This window comes from Ricinus communis, chromosome 8 (assembly GCF_019578655.1).
Source record: "Ricinus communis isolate WT05 ecotype wild-type chromosome 8, ASM1957865v1, whole genome shotgun sequence".
NCBI lineage: Eukaryota > Viridiplantae > Streptophyta > Magnoliopsida > Malpighiales > Euphorbiaceae > Ricinus > Ricinus communis.
Window position 1 is genome coordinate 11,324,879 of NC_063263.1, and position 20,204 is coordinate 11,345,082.

Below are 20,204 nucleotides of genomic sequence, written 5' to 3' on the forward strand. Positions count from 1 at the left end.
ATGGAAGACATTCATTGCATTAGAACTAGAAAGCTACTATATATTAGTTTAGATAGAAGGTACAATGCCTATGTCATCTTAAGTGGATTAATTCAAGTCCCTGGCTAGGAATCTGCTGTACTTCACTTAACAAGTAACTCTCTTCCATTTAATTGGACCAAGAAAACCATTACCAAAAACATTGCTTATTTCCAAGGTAATGCTTTAAGTGAGAGGGTTTATGCATTTTGGTCTGCAGAATATGTAACAGTTACTGCATGGTAAAAGTACTGTCAAATATGATAAATTTGAGGCTTATTTAGTGTACCTCAAGTTTGTAGGAGAATACATTGTATGGCCACATTTGGAGAGGCATTCTTCATTTCAATTTTGAAACTACTTAGAATTTTAATGGCTATTTTTCTTTCTTTATAGCCAAAACTAAGAGGTTCAAATCTCTTTCTCTCTCTTCTTTTTTCCAAAAACTTTCTGTAGTGTGATAATGAATGTAAGCAAGTGCTACACACTCGAAACTTGTGAAAAACAGAGAAATGAGATTGTGCTAATTGATGTTTCTATATCTATTTTCTCTGATTTCCAACCAAAATGAGAAATGCGAAATATGGAGTTAGAAAAATCAATTTTTCTTTGTTTTCCTTTCTTTCTTTTTCAGTTTTCCAAACAAAGGAAATTAGATAAATTTACTTTCCTTTTTCTTTTTTTTTTTTTTTTTTTTTTCCTACTCGCTTATTCCAAGCAAACAAAGGGATAAAGCGTTAAGGTAACATCCTAGAATGCCTTTCGTCCAAAAATGGAGGGGTGCCACATAAGCTCAATGCATGATTATATTATTATATGAAAATTGAGAGGAATGCGAGGGGCAATAATGTACTTTCAAAAGGAGCGCGAGAGAGAGTGTGATGACCAAAGTTTCTTTCACGTAAAAAATATAAGCTTTTTGGCACTCTCTCAAGAAAACAGAGCCAAAATGAAAGTGCCAATGAACGAGGAAGCAAAGAAGAACCCACTTCTAGAAGGACCATTTGAGAAAACCCAAAAACACCCAACACAAGAGCAAAGCTAAAACACCTGATTCCAAGCCTAAAATTAACCATTCCTAAACTACCTCTTTTGTGACTAAAATCTGCTTGCATGCTCTACATTTTGCTAAAGATAGACCCTTTAGCTGGGCTTTTTGTTAAGTTGTCAAAAGAAAAGGATGCTTTCTTTTTGTTTGACGTTGGGGCTATAATAAATGAGTGTAAACGGGTTAAATAGGGCTGTTTCCGTGATGTGGGTTTGAGTTGAAAATCGGGTAAAAGCACATTTATGGACAGTGAAAGAAGTGAAGGTGATAGTTTATAGTTTTATTAGTGGGGTTTTGGGTTCTCGATATTGTGGTATTTAGATCGTTAAAAAATGGTTGTTAATGAGATTGAGCTTGAGCAGCAACTTAAGGAGGCTGGGAATAGGCTCTTAAACCCTCCCTCATCTATTGATGAGCTTCTTAATATGCTTGATGTAATGCCCTCTTTATCCGAAATTTATTTGTGTGTTTTTGTTTTGAGTTTTTGTTGGTTTGTATTGGTGGTGATTAGAATTGTGAATTTGACTGTTTGTTGTTCAATTTTGTAGGTTTAATTGGTTATTGCATGTTTATGTATTATGTGTTGGTTTTTGGTGTGTTCTTTTCACAACCAGAATGTTAAATTGGAGAGTACATCTGAATACAGGGACTTCGAAATTTTTTTATTTAAGCATGTGTATTTGCTTTATTTTTATCTATTTTATTTTTCTAAATTGATATTGCATTTGCACTCGATCAATTTTTGTTATGTATTTCGTTGCTTATGGATGTGCTCCTATAGATATATTTCTTTTTGTGTGTTTGTGTATTTTGTTCATTGGAATGTTTAATGGAACAGCAAGGAGCTCACATGTTGATGATGTATGCTGATCAGAGATTGGAAAGGGTCCTCAATTCAATTTGATTTCTTGATATTGAAATGATGAAAGTTGTTTGTTTGGTTAATACTGTGCATTTGATGGTTTAATCATTGTTAAGGTTGCATAGGATTACTGCTATTAGTGGCTTATCAATCATATTCATATATGTTACTTATTTTTGTTTTAATCAGTAACCCATGATTTGTGAATCAGCATAATCGGTTTGGGAGAGCAACAATTTTTGCTGTTGTTTGGAATCTCTTCCCAATTTCTGCTGTTTCTTTTGATATGTAAACTCCTTTTTATGTATAATTGGCGGTCTTAATTTGGTTCTTAATTATTTTTGCTATTATATTGTGCATTTAATTTTCTGTTGATTGTAAAAATATATGTGCGTATTCCTATTAAAGCACATTGTTGATAGCACCTTCCCCATGGATTTAAGATATCTGTTTTGTTTGGAATCATATCATAGAGATTTACCATATTATTCCTTTAGTTGGTGTGACCTGTGATTATATTGCTAGCTATTCATGTTGTATTTTCTCTGGAGTAAACTCTGAAATAATTACAGGACTTGAAGCGCAAGTTTATCTAGATAAAACTAAGTTTTCATCCATAGTGAGGAAGATCGGGAATGTGGGGGATATGAAACTAATAGTGATGTTATCTGTCAGGTTTTCCCCTGGAGAATGTGGAGTTTAAGCTCAATGCTTGTAGGCATTTTCATCGTATAAAGGCCATTCATTCATCATAGATTTTGGAGAAGATTGAGAGTGTGGAGGATGTGGTGAAACTAATCGTGTTGGTGTCTGCCAGGTTTTCTTTGGAGAAATGTGGAGTTTGAGCTCAATGCTTGTAGGCATTTTCATAGTAGAAATGGGTAGGAAGAGGTATAGGATGCCATTCGGTTGGTGATTTTGTGGTTAATTAGCAGAGGGCACAATATGCGAATCTTGGAAAGTATGGAATTGCTGTTATGTAAGAAAATTTTGATCCAGGCTTGAGGTCTTAGGTTCATGTGCTTTTTTGGTTCCTCATCAAAGCTTATTTAAGTCAAACAGGTAGAGTTGTTGTCCTTAAAAGAAAATATCACCATGCGGATGGCATATTCTTCTGATATGCACCAATAGTGGACTATTATCCAGCTCAGCTAAGCTGTAATTCTAACCTAGATGGGGTTGTTTTATGGTTCCTTCCATTGTAATTGGTTCAAAGCTAAATCTAGCAATAATGGGTTCTATGATGACTTTAACTTGCCTTATGGATCTTCGGATGCAAGCATCTTTGGTAACGCTCATTGTTTTACAATGCTAACATAGCTATCTTCTTTGTGCATGGTGTCAATGTTTTACTTCCATCTCATGGGTTCACATCCTAAACTTTCTGGAATTTGATGGTCATTTGAGCTTTTGATCATTAAAGGCATTTTTTTGTCCTTCGTGATAGCTTCTGAATGTCTTCTGTTGCGTTGTTGATATTTTCTTTTCCTATTATCTTAGTTTCTTCTTATCTTTAGATGACTGAATCCGTTAATTGATTGGTTTTATTTTGCGTTCTAGAAACTTGAGCATTTGCTCATAAATGTGGAGCAAGCACCATCAAAATCTATGCAAGATGCACTTCTACCCTCCATGAAGGCCTTGATTTCTAATGCCTTGCTGAGGAACTCTGATCCAGATGTGAAGGTCTCAGTGGTATCTTGTCTTAGTGAGTTTACGAGAATAACAGCACCGGATCCTCCTTACAATGATGACCATATGAAGGTATTTTTAGCTGCTAATATCAGATTTCATTTTTTTAATGGAAATTTCATACTGTATGGTTTTAAATGCATTGAATATTTCAATACATGTGCTTGAATATGGTGTTTTGGGATTCTTGTTTGTCTGCTTTTCCTTTGATGAGCAGGAAATTTTTGAATTGACTGTAGCAGCTTTTGAAAAATTATCCCATGTATCAAGTCGCTGCTATATGAAGGCAGTTTCAATTCTTGACACTGTTGCAAGGGTTAGATCATGCTTGATCATGTTGGACCTGGAGTTGGATGAACTAATTATAAAGATCTTTCAACACTTCTTGAAGATTATTAGGTAAAAGTCTTGCTAAATATCATTTTATATTTCACTGCACCTAATGTACTTAAACATTAAGTTAGTTTTTGTTCAATTTGAAGTGATTTATTTATACCATGTTTCACCACTATAATTCCATCTTGAGAGTGACTTTGGCCATAAATCGCAGTTCTTGCATTCGATTGTGACAAGTACTAAGTTACCCAATTTATTGTTGATAACCAGTAAATGCTAAATCTTGTAGCTGCTAATATAACAAAAGACAATGTTTCTATACATGGAAATAAACTTGTCAAAAGCTGTGTTCTGAGGATTAAAAGAGTCGACATGACTCTTTGATATGTATGCTTGACTTTCCAAGCCTTTAGGCGCAGACTTTATTTTAGATGAACCTAAAGTTTCTATCAGTTATGCAGATGGAGATGTTCTTAATATAATTTTCATCGAAGTATAAGTTTTAATCAAAACCGGGTAATAAAGCTTTAACTGATAGTCATTAAAAAAGTGGATAAATCTGAAGATTTTTGTTATTGAAGATGCTCCAGAATGGAAAAATTGCACTTTGAAAACTGAGATGAACTCAAGATTCATTGGAGTATGGCATGGTCCTTGTTTACTTGGAGATGGCCTTATAATTCTATCTTTAAAATGAGTATGCACATTGGTTTATGAGTGGGTTAACTCTGGTGATGCAACCTGAAAGTGATTTGGAGCAGCTGCAGATTCCTCATTATTGGAGAAACAAAAAAGGAAAAATCCAGTTATTAAAACAGTTAATAGAAGTGCTATGTACTAGATACGGCTCAGTGATTTAGTTTAAGATAACACGTAATCCTGTTCTGAGATTTCTGGCTTTTGCTTAAGGGCAACTTTTAGTGGTTTTTCCTTGTGGACAAGTAGCTATTGCCATTTTAATGTCCCTTTAAGAAGCTCTAGCATAAGGTTATCCATCTGATCTTTTTCTCCCCTTCTGAAGTAGTGGTTATGTTACGTATTGAGGCTTTGTGCTATATTGAATGGTTGAACTTATTCTTTAACCTTTGGTGTACCATAGTGGACTGTTACCTCTCTTATTTCAATACCTTAAACAGAAGGATTCAGGTGTTAAGGTGCATTGATTTCCAGGATGGTTCAGTTGCCCTGGTTTCCGGGATGGTTCAGTTTAGCTTACTTTGATTATAACGTGGTTCGATAAAAGAATTGCCACGCAAACATTTTAGTTGTGCTAATAGTTTAAATGTGAGAAGACAGTTGACCTCAGTGTTTGCAAGAGAACAGGTTTACTTTTGTGGTTCTTATTTATTTATGTATTTTTGGCTGTTTCATTGTGTCTCCTTACCTTTATATTCTTCTTTATTTCTCTGAAAATGTTTTTATGATGTCACCTTATTTGTCTTGATTGGTGACGTGTCTTGCTGAAAGAAAGAACGGTACAATAGCTCTATGTAGAATGTCTGAGAGATATTACATAGGAGAATATCTGTAACATTTTATTGAGAACTTAAGTATCTCAATGACATAATTACAATACTGTGGTTAGGATCTAGGATTTAGAACTACACTTGTCTTATTTTTTGTTTTGGTGTAGCAGCATCATGTAACTGGATAGTTCTTATTTTTTCTTTTCACTTCATTTGTCCTTTAAATGCGGATATTTATCTGCTATATGTAAGTGAAAATTGATAGCTCCTTTTTCTTTCTTTCAAGGTCCAACCATCCGCATGCTGTATTTTTGGCTATGGAAACAATTATGACCCTGATAATAAATGAAAGTGATACTATATCAATGGGCCTTCTCACTGCTCTTTTGGCCAGTGTAAGAAAGGAAAATCAGGTATCTGTTTCTCTGGTATCTGCTCCTCCATCTCCATCTGACCCTGCAACCACATACACCAAGTTTCTCTTTCTATTTTGATTTTAAAAAGTTGAGTGAGATTTTGCGATTAATTTTATAATTTATGTTGCAGAGTGCTTCTCCTATTGCATGGAAGCTTGGAGAAAAAGTTATAGTTAATTCTGCTGCTAAACTTAAACCCTATATCAAAGAAGCATTGCACTGCGATGGCAGAGCTTTTGATGAGTATGCTCCAATAATTGCTTCTATATGCCAGGATGAGTCTCATACCGTGGTGCATGATCATGTCAATGGTTCTAGGGACCATTTGGTATATGTTCTTTTCCTGTCTATATTTGTGAAATGTAATGGCATCTGACTTTGGTGTTAGTTGTCTGGAATTCAACAGTTGCTTTTGACAAGTGAAACTGAAGCAGAATTTGTTTGTTTGCTCAATGCAAATCCTATCTTTTATTTTTCTTTGCCATGATAAGTTTTGCTGAGATAATTAGACTTCCTATTTTTTTCTTTTTCTTTGGAGAATCTTCCAATTTTCTGGGGAGAGCTGGTGCATTTGTAGTTTAGAATTGTTTTGATTTTAACAAATTGCTTCGCAGTTAATTGCAGCATATTTCTCCTAGAATATCTGTTACAATTTCAAATATAGTCTCACCAAGGTCCAAACAAGCCAAGAAAGTTAATGGCAGGAAATGATTTTACCTATTAGATGACTCTAGCTAATTTAACCAATTTTTTAAATTTAATTAAATAAAAATTCCTTGAGAAGAAAATGACTAACCAACCTCATGTCAGTAGTAAAAAGTAATTTACTTTGGTACATGAGAACATTCGATACTGCAAAAAATTGCTATAATATGGTTTCTCTGTCTCTTTTATTTTGCTAAGAAACTGTATTCATCGTCTACTTGTATTTGTACCTCATTGGAGTACAAGTGTAAGGAGGAAACTGAGAAAGATTATGGTGCAATCTTTTTGGGGTGTACGTTTGGCTTATTTACGTCTTATACATCATATATCAGGATAATTTAAGTATGTGTTATGAGTAATAATTGTTGCAATGTTCAATTTTTCTTGTTGAGGTGACTAAGGAGGGGCGACCACCAGATGCTGCCTCTCCCGGAGAAATTCTCCATTTTGTGGATGGTATTCCTGAGTCAACAACAAGTAATGGAAATGCATCAGCTAGAGATGCTAACAATGGCATAAATGATAATTCTACAAAAAGTATGGAGCATTGTCCTCTTATCCAGCATAGTGATAGCACTGAGGCACAAGGCAATGCTGATATTGAAGTTAAGTTGGAAATGGAGCAAGGAACTGTCCCTAGGAAGAGAGGATGGAAACCTAATTCTTTGATGAATCCAGAGGAAGGATATGACCATTGTTGGATTCCTACATGCAGAAAAGGTGCAAAAGTATCTCGTGAAAGGAAGCTTCCCTACATGGGAATAGATTTGTGCTTAGATAGTACAGTTCCAAAGAAGCATGTGACTGAACTTGTGGGATTGACGCCAGAAACTAGTGGCATCATAGGTGCTTCTACCCCATCACCAAATCAATGCCTTCCTGATGGGACTCATCGTAAAAAAAGCCGGCCAAAGAAAAATCCAAGCAATATGAATCAAGATGCTGATTCTAGTTCCTTAGAAGTAGTAAAGGTTTTGAATACTGAAAGTAGGGAGAAAGCTAAAGCTGAATATGAAGTCAGTCTGAGAAAGCCATCTGAACGAAGGAGTAACATAGAAGTAAAGCTACACAAGCAGTCAAGAAAAATTGGAATTGCTGCAAAGACTGCTAAGTGGACATCTCTGCCTTCTGCAAATTTGTTGTCAGATGAAAAAGATGATATTCTGAATGAACCTGAAGAAAGACCCGTGCATCAGTCAACTCAAATAGGAGTAAGAAACTCACAAAAAGGCCGCTCACTTGTCCAAACAGATGCTAGGAAAATAAGTTTAGTGATTGGTGTTTCAAATGTGCGTGCTGCTGAAGAGTCTAGGATTAAGGTATGAAATAGATATGAATCATATCCTAATCTTACAGTCTCACTGGCATTAATTTGTGAAGAGCTTTTACTTCATATTTTTTTATATTATCAACTGTACAGAAAAGCAAATCGTCTGATAGAGATGGAAATCACAAGGAAGAAATACCTAATAAAAAACTCAAGAGGAAGCGTACACCAAGGAAGGAAGTGGTATGACCTGTGCATTCCTTGTTTTTCTGCATAGTGTCTGCTTGGTTAATGATACTGTGATGTGTTTCAGTTCAACTTCTCTATTTTCTTTCTCTTTTATCAATGATGTTTTTTTTTGTTCCCTTTTTGAGATTATTTAACTGAATTGGTACCACTAGAGTTGTCAACTTTAGGGACGCTTGAATTCATAATCTGGTTCTCAATTTAGTTTAGGTACTTTTGAAGTGCTGACTTCAAGAATAAGAGATTAACAAGTGTCCATTATTTATTGTAATTTAACATTTGAACTTCATGTGTGTCTATTTTCACAGAGAAAGAGAACAAGAATTCATTTTTTGGTCCTCTTAGTTAAAATGTCATCAATTTCAATTTGCATTACAGCTTGTGACAAGCTTGTAAACTATAGTGGTTGTCATATCATAAGGAGCTATGTTAGAGACTTAACCTTGTTTTTTTTTTTTATCATTTTATAAACATCTCTTGGTTGAAACCTGTCCATCAGTTATCTGTCAGCATATACATTTTGTTGATTAACTGCAAATATGTGTCGCTTTGGCATATTCTGCAATTACTTGCAAGTTCTGCTAGAAAGGCATAATTTCATTGTTTCATCCTCTTAGTCTCATCAATATATTTGCCATCGTTTATAACTTATGCATGTTTATATGCAAATTTTCCCCAATTCAGCCTCCTGTTACTCCTGACTTTGATGAGCAATTGATTGGCAGCAAAGTAAAAATTTGGTGGCCAAAGGACAAGATGTAAGTTATCTTTAGGATTTTAAATCTATTATGAAATTTATTTTTTCTGTGTTCTTTTAAATAATGTTAAGTTAGTGTCTTGGGTTTACACATTAATCTTCAGTGCTTGCCAAATAATGTTTAAGTTCTGGTATTGTATCTTCATAGTATCATACATAGCAGGGATTGGGTACATGTGTTTAAATATTTATAGGCTTTCCACCGTAAATTCATGAAGATGGGACCGGCAGCAGAAGTTTGCATTGAAACTTGAGGGAAGGGTAAGCGCATAGGAATATTGTGGCATATGACTGATTACCTGATCAAAAAAGAAAATAAATGGGTCAGGACTTTTTAAATCCATTAGGAGATGGTTGTATCTGGTGATAAATAAATCATGCTGTAGACTGGACTGGCATGTACTGAATATCTATTCTTGGTTGCCGACTTGTGAAATATAATGGGGAAATTGACTAAAATAAAAACAAAACAAAAAAAGGAATGTCCAAAGCATAAAAGTCTTTTAAGTTATGCATATGCTTTATTTGACATCAACAATAGTGGCCATAATCTCAATAATTTGTAACAAGTTACAGCAGAATAATCCTGGGTCTGTTTTTCTCTTTAAAGCATGTGCCATGCTGTTGTGCCATGCGAACTTGGATTTTGTATATTAATTTTTGTGCTGGCTGGGACTTATCTAGGTGAGTGGGATTTGAAAATGGAGAAAGTGGGTTTTTTCTGTTGTTGTAGTTTGATCTTTTGACTTGTTTTGTGGAGCTGAATCAATATCTAAAGTCAACTACCGGGGAAGTAATGCATCATTCACCCAAAAGAGAAAAAAGAAAATGCACCAGGTGATTGTTGTCATAGACAATCACTTAGGTCATTGGTTAATGGCACTAGACATCTTCATGTGAAGTTTCTGGACTTTATTCAATCTGTGTAACATCTCATAAATATCACTCTTGACCTTTCTAAGGGTCTGCAAACTTGTTTCTTAAATGTGCTTTCTTGTTCTGCAGGTTTTATGAAGGAGTTGTTGATTCCTATGACCGTACTAAAAAGAAGCACAGAGTAAGATTAAATTTAAATTCTCTCTTTTCTTATTTATATTTAATATTAATTTTCCTTAATATATATTATATTAATTTAAATCTGAGATGACACTAGCTAACCTATTTAGCTCTTCTTCTTCTTTTCTGTTTTCCGTTCATTCCTTTTATTTTTTTGAGGTGTTAGGTTGCTTGCCTTTTAGCTTTTTAGAACCTATCTGCTGCACTTAAAGTTTGCTTGCTATTCTATTTCCCATATGTTGGCTTTTCCAGGGCCGTCTCTCATATTAAATAACAAGCAATCACGTCTATGCTTATATTCATGAGTCCTTAGACAGTTAAACCTCCTGCATTTGGCTCTTTTGTGGTTCTTACTGCAAGACCAGCTGAACCAAAATTCTCATCTTTGACAATCCTATTCTGGCCCTCCTGTGGCTCTTGCTGCAAAATGGTTTCCATCCGGTCCTTCCTGATGGAGCAAGTGGTCATCGAACACTTTAAAGTCATCTTGCAATATCTCTCATTTTAAAGGATGTAACTTTACTTCATTATTTCTCGATATTGTAGCTCTAAAACACTTTTGCTGATGTCTAACTATCCAGGTATTGTATGCTGATGGGGACGAAGAGATACTAAATCTAAAAAGGGAACGATGGGAACTAGTTAGAGATGATATTTTGTCTGATAAAGTGGGTATTTTTAATTTGTTTGCATTTGTTTTTTTTTCCTCAATAACTGTTATCTGCAGGATGATTTCATACTATTCTGTTGGAAATATTAGCAGGTGCAAGTAACTGATATTCCAAAGGCTGATTCTTCATCTGATAAGTAAGTTGTGTTGCTCTATGATATTACTACTGCTACTTAATATTGCTGTCCATTCCTTCTCCAACATCAAGCTTTCTTAGTTTTTACATTATGCAACATAAACTGGGGTTTTTATTTTATTTATGTTCTCTTAAAGGTTCTTTGGCTATATTTTGCTGAATGTTCTTTTCCTGGATTTGATTTTTTTTCCCTTCAAAAAAATAGTAAAGGAAGGCTGTCTGTCTCGCTCTTCGAATGAGTTTACTTAATTTTTGCTATCTTGATGCATGATATCCCAGGATCAAGACAATTGGCTGAATCCCGTGAAACCATTTTATAGAAGATAATAGTGAATATAATCTGTACAAAAGAACCTTGCTAAATTGATCATTGTCTTTGTTCCCAAGTGGTTTACAAGAGGGTTGCATTAATCTGTAATTATATGCATTTGTGTTCTACCATATCTTTTGTTTGATCTTAAATTTTAAGCTTTGTGAAATGCTTACAGATCACAGCCGAGAAAGGTAAAAAAGAAGTCAGAGTTGGCCAAACAACTGAGTTTTAATTTGAAAAGGTTGGTTTGCATACTTCAAATAAATCTTAATTGTATCTGTCTGATTTGTCGACTCAAAGATTCTGATGGTTTTCTAGGAGCGGAGCTGCCAGTATTTCCAAGAGAAAGGCTAGAACATCCAGCAGTGAACTTGCTGTTGGCAATAAGCAGGATGAATCTGGTTTTGTTGACAAAGCCATCGATGCCAGTATTTCCAAGAGAAAAGCTAGAACATCCAACAGGGAACTTGCAGTTGGAAATATGCAGGAGGAATCTGGTTTTGTTGACAAATCCATCGACGGCACATCCGGGTCTGACAGTGTCTCAGAAGGTGAAGGTAAAAATTTCATGGAGAAGCTGAACATCAGAAGTACAATGATTGACATTAAGTCCAAGCAGACAACACTAGGTAATGCAAGTTCATCTGGTGATGGAAGTCCTAAAGGTGCTATTGAATTTTCTGGCATTGATGCTCCTAAACTGCATGGCATGACTAAAGGGAAAGGTGCGGAACAACCCAGCATAAGTGAGCAACAGAGTGAACTGAGGTCAGTGGACTGAGCTGAAACTAGTTAGAAACTAATCAAAATATGTACAGTAACAAAAAAGGGAAAGACTAGGAAGCTTTGTAAGTTTTGGTTTTGGTACAGGAGGCAGTGTCAGTCTATAGCCTCTAGATAATATTTGGTTTGCCTTGATGTTTAGTGACAGTGATGTAAATGTAGTCCTTTTAGGCATTTCAGCCAGTTGTCTTGGACAGTAATTGGTTGCAAGGCCCTGTTTTGAAATGGATATATGTTTCCAATCCTCAAGGCCTTAAGACCTCAAATTCAACCTTCAGGACTGAGATTTTGTAATTAAGTCTATGAAGATATGGAAAAGGTAGTTTCTTGAATGCTATTTGTTCATTTTCTTTTCCTTTTCTCTGCAGATCTTATGCTTCTTTCTTTTTCTTTGTTTTTTTTTTCTTTTTCCTTGGATAATGATTTGAAACTTCTGATGAAGAGATTGAGCTTGTATTTGCCTCCTCAAAGCTTGCAGGAGTTAAGTAGGGTAATTATATTATATATTTCATTTATTTTTAATGTTTTTTATTCATCTAGTCCAGAATATCAAATTACAAAAAACCATAAAAAGATTTAAGAAAAACAATAAAGATTTGCAAAAAATAAAAATAAAAACTGTTGAATAATACCTAAAGGGATATTGCATTACAAAAATGAAGAAATAAATACATATTATGGCAAATTGTATAACCTACCAATTGATAAATGCTATAATGATAAACAATAATAAATCCTTCTCATAAAAAAAAAAAAGAATTATAAGAGCAAAATGAAGTAGTAGATTGGTTTTTAAAATATGATAGGTGTTTCATGGCATAGAAGAAGGAATCTCTAGTTAGTTCCCATTGTGGTAAAATAATTTAATTCTTAAGATTTTGTGATCCCATTGAAAATAACCCTAAGCATACAGCAAAAAATGGAATCAAATTATGAAATTCTCTCAAGCATGAATGGTAGTTGGTAGAAATGCTTAAACCTACCAACTAAAATGCTTTCCTTCAAAATCATCATTTGGGGATTAAATCAAATTCTGACAGGTATTTGTTCAAATTAATTTAATGTATGACTTTGGCAATTTAACTACCACTCACACTGTTTCATCAAAAAGGTTGTATATTGTCATTGCTGCTAATCATCTTTTCCAATAATCTTCTCTTAGTTTTGAAAGTTCCTCTCATAGGTGACCTCTTGGAAATGTTCAGCAAGTCTTCTGAGACAATGTAAACACTTGATATAAGTCAACAGTTAACCACCCTCAAAATACTTTTCTGGGTTTCAAAAGGATACAATAGCCATTGAAGAAAATTTGTGCACAAATAATAATAAGAATTTTATATGATGTTCTTTCTTTTTTACTATTCTTATTTAGTTATTCTTTAGCAGGTTCCTGAATCTTGACTGTTAAACTACTTAATCCTTATTTATTCATTTATTTACTTCATGCTTTTTGATAGTTTTAATAATAAAAAAGAAAAATATCTCTTAGAATAGCTCTATAACAAATTCATAAAGTTTGTTATTTGAAAAAAATTTATATTGAATTTCAAATTTTTAATCTGAAACGGTGATCCAAATTTGGTGTTTCTCTCGATTAATTTATTTATAATTATAAAAGAAAAAAAGAAAAAGAAAAATCAATCAAATTCTGTAAATGTATTAAAAATATAATTTTCATAAGAAATTAAGATATTATTACGATTTCACATCAATAGATTTCAGAGAGTTTAAGTCATCCATCAGAATTTTATGGATCAATTTATGTGGCATCAAAAGCTTTCTCAAATTGTCTCCAGCATGATACTTGGTACCATCATAATTCATTTCTATAAATGGAAAATAAAATTAACCTAACTTGTTTAACATTAATAGTATTATATAAAGAAAGTACTCCTTGAGAACAACTAGTAGAAAGATGCTCAAACAAATTACAAGTTGCTCTCAAGTGTAATAGGCAAGACACCAAAATAATTTGCAAGGTTCAAAGTTGTTTATATATGGTTGGTGGTGGAGACCTGAATTAATTGTAGACATATATAGTGATGGATGCCAACCCAATTCTGTATGTGTAAACAAGAATATACCACTGTAAATTCTTGACTTTGATGATCTGTGCTTTCCATTTAATTGGCAGTTTCCAGATTCATAAGAACAACTTCTACTTATGTGTATAGTTGGTAAGAAAACACAAGTCCACCAACTCTTAATTTATGCATCCCAGTTGACAATTGTACTTATATTTCTCAGTATCTACAAAGAGTTTATATTTCCAATATATTCATTTATTTAATTTTCATTACAAGTTATATAGTTTTAGTGTGGAAAATTCAATAGAAAAATAAAGTGGGGAAATTTTTTATTTGATTAGTTTAAGAAAAAAAAAAAGAAAAATTCTTAAATTAATCTATCACATTATTTATAGATAAAATTAATTATGTATTGATATGTGTCATAATTTATTAGGTATGATATTTATATTTATTTTTTTAATCATGAATAGTTGCTAGTAATACATAGTCCAACCGATTCAAATATCACATATAATAAATAATTCACATGTTAATATGTAATGCAAATGATATATCAGATTAAGTTTATTCAAAAATTTAGCTTAATTACTAATTAAATTTTAAATTTTATACTTTTTAATAATTTTATCTAATTATTTCAAGATTTTAAAATAAATATTTATATTTTTAATTTATTTTTATAAAAACTTTTCGATAACAATTTTAAAATTTTAAAAATAAAAATTAACATTGCAAGTCAATTCTGTTTGCTAACATAAAATTAGTGAGTCAATAAAAATCTTGTTATATTTAAATGTAAAATATGTAAAAGAATACACATATGCAATATTTTTAATAGTCATATTATTAAGTTTAGTATAGACCATTTTTACTTATTTATAATTGTTATTTTTTTTAGTGAGTATAATCCACTTTAACATATTTTTTTTATTTTAAAATTTTAAAAATTGTGATAGAAAAATATTTTTAAAAATAAATTAAAAAGATTGATATTTGTTTTAAAAGTTTAAAATAATAGAATAAAATTGTTAAAAAGTATAAAATTGAAGATTTTAATTTATAATTAGAAATAAAAATTTTCCATATAAAATTCTTTTAATTTTTTTTAACAAAACGACTATTTTCTTAAGAATGCTGACACTTTTAGAATTAAATGTGAAATGGTGTTTGACAACTGTTAGAATGACGTTTCTTTGTATATTTTAGGATGTACATTTTTTATATTTATTAACAATAATATTTTCCTTTATCAATTAATTTGTGGTGGAGAATTAAAATGTTCTGTTCAAGTTAGATATAGTTTTCTATAAATTCTTCTAAAGAAGACAATTTTAATATTTTTTAAGGATTTGAATGAAAGTTGAAGTCTTAATCTAAGTTATTGTCTTTTTCCTAAGAAAAGAAAAAGCTTGTATTCTAATTATAAAGTAATTGTATCATCTTTTGAATATTTACTCAACAATTTTGTCTCCTTTTATTTTCAAAATGTTCCCAATGTTACTTGGAACTTGTGAATTTTCTTTTCCAATTGCACCATCTTTTGAAATTTTAATCAATTATTTGTCCCCTATTTACTAAAAAGGAAAGAATCCAAATGTTATTTGCATCTTTGAGCTTTTCCAATGCTATTCCCATAAATACCAACTGACCATCTTTATTGATGATCTCTTTGCAATATGGGTGACCATTTGACAAGATGATTCTCATGAAAGATTATTTATAAAAATGAAAACTCCAATTTCCCATAAAAATTTAGTCACAAGAAAAAGATACCCATATCAGATACAAGTGTAAAAAGGACCAGGCAGGCTAGACCAGATTGGCCAATGTTTTTCTTATATATATATATATATGTAGTTACTGTTTATTTTATCAACTTTATTTGTTTAATCTGGTTAAAATCAAACCTACCAAACCAAATGGAACAGCTATGCTTATTCATTGTCTTCTCCAACTAAAATCCACTCTAAGAAAACTCACAAAAAGAATAAGGTAAAATATGAAAACTCTAGAGATGGACTTTTCCAAAGGGTAGTGCATGGTTGGATTGATTAGTTAGTAAGAAACAGTCAGTCATAACTCACAACTAAATCTTACTTTTGTTTATCTTTCATTATCAACACATTGTTATCCTATTTATCCCACTATATATATATAACAAGAACAAGAAGTTGGACATAAACATAAAACCCTAAACCTGTCATTTGAATGTTAAATATAATTTTTGAAATATATATATGATTACTTTGCTAACTTAAGTCAGTAGTTTCACAAGTTCTTTTATGTTTAAGCAAAATAATGCCTAAACATAAATTTAGAATCTGATTACCTAAAGTATAACATAGATATTCAATAGCAAAATGATGAAATTTAGACATCTATTAAACTAAGGATGAAATCTTCAGTTTCTTTAATTATTATAAAAGCTTTTAAGAAATAATTATATATACTATTTATTGTTTATTTATTTTAATTTTAACATATTAACTCGATCAAATATTTTTTATTTGCTATTCGAGTAGTAACAGTATCTCTCTTGCATTATTATCATCATGCATCGCCCCTATTACTGCCATGGCCGCCGGTGACAATGCACAATCAAAAATGTTCAGAACAATAAATATCCCATGTTGACAGTATCCACCATTGAATTGTTTCGTCTTTATTTGGTGAGTGGATATCCAATTTTTTTATATTTAGAGTTAATTTATAACGTGTTGAGTAGAATATTTACGAGTACTTTTTTAAAATTTTAACGTAATTACATATTTAAAATTTAAATTTGAGACACTGATTAAATTAGAAGAGACTCTTACTATTATCTATACGTTATTTCTAAGGCATGCTGAGAATCTTAGAAATTCAAAAGCTGAAAATAATGTTTTCGTTCAAAAGGAAAAAAATAGAATAAAATAAAGTCGTCTAACTCTTTAGACCAACTGACCAATTAATTATGAGGAATGAAGAATTTGATATGTGACCAGAGAAAAAATCCTATGTAGTATTTCAAATGGTTGGACTGCCAGAGTTTAATACGTTGGTCCTTCTGACGGTGTTTGAAATTTCTCATTCATGCTCTATGAAGGATTGAATTTTAGGTGCCATAATTCATAAATATTAAAAGATTTATATTCTTTTTATATTTTAACAAAGTGTTGTGCTCATCTATAATAAGTTTTATAGAGATAAAAGTTGAAGAAAATATCATATGATTTCACCATTTGACGATTTTTAGTATGTGTATTTTCAGATAAATAAATGTATATGGTTGAAAATCATATAAAAAAAATTATTATTAAAACATATCAATTGGTAACTATTTAATAATTTTTGCTATGATCAACCATTATTATTATATTTTTTACATTTAATATATGGATATAAAGATTAATAACTTAAAAACATCGTTTGTTTGACTATTGAATTTTAGAATTTAATCAATAATTTTATAAAATATAATTTAATGGTAAAATAATAAAATTATGAGTTATTAAACTCTAAATTTATATTATCAAACACGGATAACATGATAATAATAGCTAATTGGAAAGAATGTGGTTTAATTTTTATAAATTAAAATTTTTTAACGGTGAGATACATTTTTCTGCCACGATTGTTATCACATGCTTCTCTTTATATATATATACTAAAAGTTACAAAACGGTAAAACCATGAAATATTTTTTTGTATTTATCCAATTTTATATATCATTAAAAATTAGTGAAATTTGATTATTTAATAATACATTTAAGAGAAATATTAATGTGTATATATATAATATAAAATACATAATATTAATTTCATACAAATTGAGCCTAATCGATATGGGATGAAAAAATGCAATGCTATCCTTGTTTCATTTCTATAAACAGAACTTTTTTTCACATCGGATTCGGCATAAATTAAAAAGAACACTACCTTATTATTCAGTTAACACAACATTATATTCGTAGCTAAAACTCAATACATGTCTCATAATTTAAAATTTCGTAAATTTAATTTTTAACCCCACTTTAGGACTAAAGAGACTAATCTAACATCCTAATATTGAAAACTAAAAAGATAGTATCATGCTAAAAACATATTAAAATAAATAAAATTCTTGGTCAGTCTTGTCCAACATATATAGACAGGAAAATAGATAATTTCAACATTATAAACCCAAAATAATATTCAGTTATGAACGTCTAGAAAATTCAAGAATTTAACTGGGAGATATATCCATGCCGTCATCCAGAAAAATCCTAGATAGTTTATATAGACCAATATGTTTAATTGTTTATATTCTTATAATTTCCTGTTAAATTTGATTTAAATCTATATTTATTGTTGAATTAAAAGCACTGCATAATTATAAACATTTTCAATATAATAGGTAAATAAATATGACATTTTAATTCAATACATCGTATGTCCAAGATGTTTCATATGATGAAATGGCCACACATGACTTATCATATAATATAATGTATAATTTATACGTAGTGATTAAAACATAAACATAATTCCAGTAATTATCTGATTAATATTTTAATATAATTTACGACAAGTTTACTAAAAAAACCCTAAAAGAAACTGCTTTAATTTTTTCCAACTAAAGTAAGAAAGTATTAATTCTGTCTTTTAGTCCGTAAAAATTATAAAATAATAATTTTTCTTCATTTTGATAAAAGAAATATCAAGACCGTCACCGTTGGTTAAAAAATGAACTACCTCCCAAAGATATCATTCTTCCGTTTTCCAAACTTTAAGGTTAATTGAGAAACTTATGTATATCTTATTTTCTACGAAAGCTCAAATCAGTTTTAACAGTTTTAAATAAGTATTGCCTTTATGACCAAATTTAATTATAATCCTAATCTGTTTATCAGTTCGTCGTGCCGATTCCAATTGCCAAGGGAATGGCCACGAGATATGCTCGTGATATAATTACGGATGGTGGGATTAAAGTGACGGTAAATTGTTAATAGATGTCTTAAACAGACTTTTGCCATGGTAAATTTAATTTAATATTTTATTGTTATTATTATTAATATTCTATTTTATATGTTAATCTCGTCATAAATAATAAAAGTAAGAAATGATTCAAAAAAATATATAGAAATTTGTAATTATACATTATATATTAAGTAAAATAATAATATCAATTCAACTCCCATGTATACTATAACCGAAAGTATCTAATTAGTTTAAAATGTTGAAATTAACACATCTAACAGTTGAAATTAAAAACATCTAATAGTCGTTACATAATAAGTGATTGAGATTGAATAGTTAGCTTACTTGAACCCATTAAGTGGGAAAGGAATTTATGAGACGTTTGGTGAGTTGTTGCAGCAGAGAGGGTTGTAAGGAATGGCAAAATCCGATCTGCCCTGATAAAGAACCTAACATCTTCATCCCATCTCTAGCAATGAGGCGAGGGCGGGAGATGGAAATCTCAAAACCCACCCCATATTTATCACACATTTGACGACTTATTTACGGATAAATATTTATTTTTAACTAATTTTATCGGTGATTAATACAATTAATGATCAAAATAAGGAAATTTTGTAGGATTTTAGATCGATAATCAGAGACATAATATCCCTAGCTAGAAATTTCTCTTTTTTGTATCTTTATATATTTCAAGATATTGTAACAGAGTAGTTGATTGGCTTTCTAAAGCTAATCATCTTATATGTAATCCTAGTTGGGTCTATGTTGTTCGTCCGACCAGATTTTGTTGCTGGATGTATCTTATCATCCTTAATTAGTAATGATATTTTTATCATTGTTTGTTGAAGAAAAGAAAAAGTAAGTAAAAGAATCTCCACTGTTCTAAAAGAAAGATCAATAGGGAGAAAAAAAAGAAGAAGAGAAAGAATGGATATTCATAATTATGAAATTAATTCTTTTCAAAATTGTACAAATCAAATTATGATAATACCATAATCTAATTAACAAAGAATAGATATAATAGTTGATAAGAACGCACAAATTTATTATTGAAGGTCATAAATTATTACTATTTATGATCTTTTATTCGGTACAAGGATATTTTATTTTTTTATTATAAAAAGAACTCGTTGATAAACCTCCGAGAAAAAAGTTTATATTGAGAAAAAAGAATGCAAGTATGACATTACATAATACATTAATCCTGTAATCAATTTATTTTCTATCAGATTAATCACACGTTTAAAGTGTGGAAAGAAAGCATATGCAAGATAGATATCTAACTTAGCAGGGTACTTGTTACCAATTCTGCCCCTTGTGGTATTTAACTTGCTTCAGGTTTTCGTCTTTTTCTACTTGATGACATCTCCTCACGAGGGTTCTTCAATTTGTTCTTTTTTTTTTTTTTCTTTTTTTGTTAAAACCTTATATCTCAGTTTGTAAGTTTGGCCCTTTGGACGGT

At 31.2% G+C, this 20,204-nt stretch overlaps 1 protein-coding gene across 3 annotated transcripts; it reads left to right on the top strand.

The window, feature by feature from the left end:
* The first annotated feature begins 740 nt into the window (after positions 1-740).
* LOC8259742 (sister chromatid cohesion protein PDS5 homolog D) lies at positions 741-12,103 on the top strand. 3 transcript variants are annotated; one of them, XM_015724271.3, is made up of 13 exons: positions 741-1,500; positions 3,489-3,692; positions 3,838-4,019; positions 5,709-5,835; positions 5,969-6,166; positions 6,936-7,862; positions 7,964-8,053; positions 8,741-8,814; positions 9,819-9,870; positions 10,451-10,537; positions 10,633-10,676; positions 11,164-11,229; positions 11,307-12,103. In XM_015724271.3, the coding sequence occupies exons 1-13, from the start codon at positions 1,399-1,401 to the stop codon at positions 11,767-11,769; spliced, it is 2,616 nt and encodes an 871-aa protein (XP_015579757.1). In that variant the 5' UTR covers positions 741-1,398; the 3' UTR covers positions 11,770-12,103. The 3 variants fall into 3 exon arrangements, with proteins under 3 accessions (XP_015579757.1, XP_002527303.2, XP_015579758.1); XM_002527257.4 differs by having other exon boundaries at positions 743-1,500; positions 10,630-10,676; XM_015724272.3 differs by having other exon boundaries at positions 743-1,500; positions 6,945-7,862; positions 10,630-10,676.
* The last annotated feature ends 8,101 nt before the right edge of the window (positions 12,104-20,204 follow it).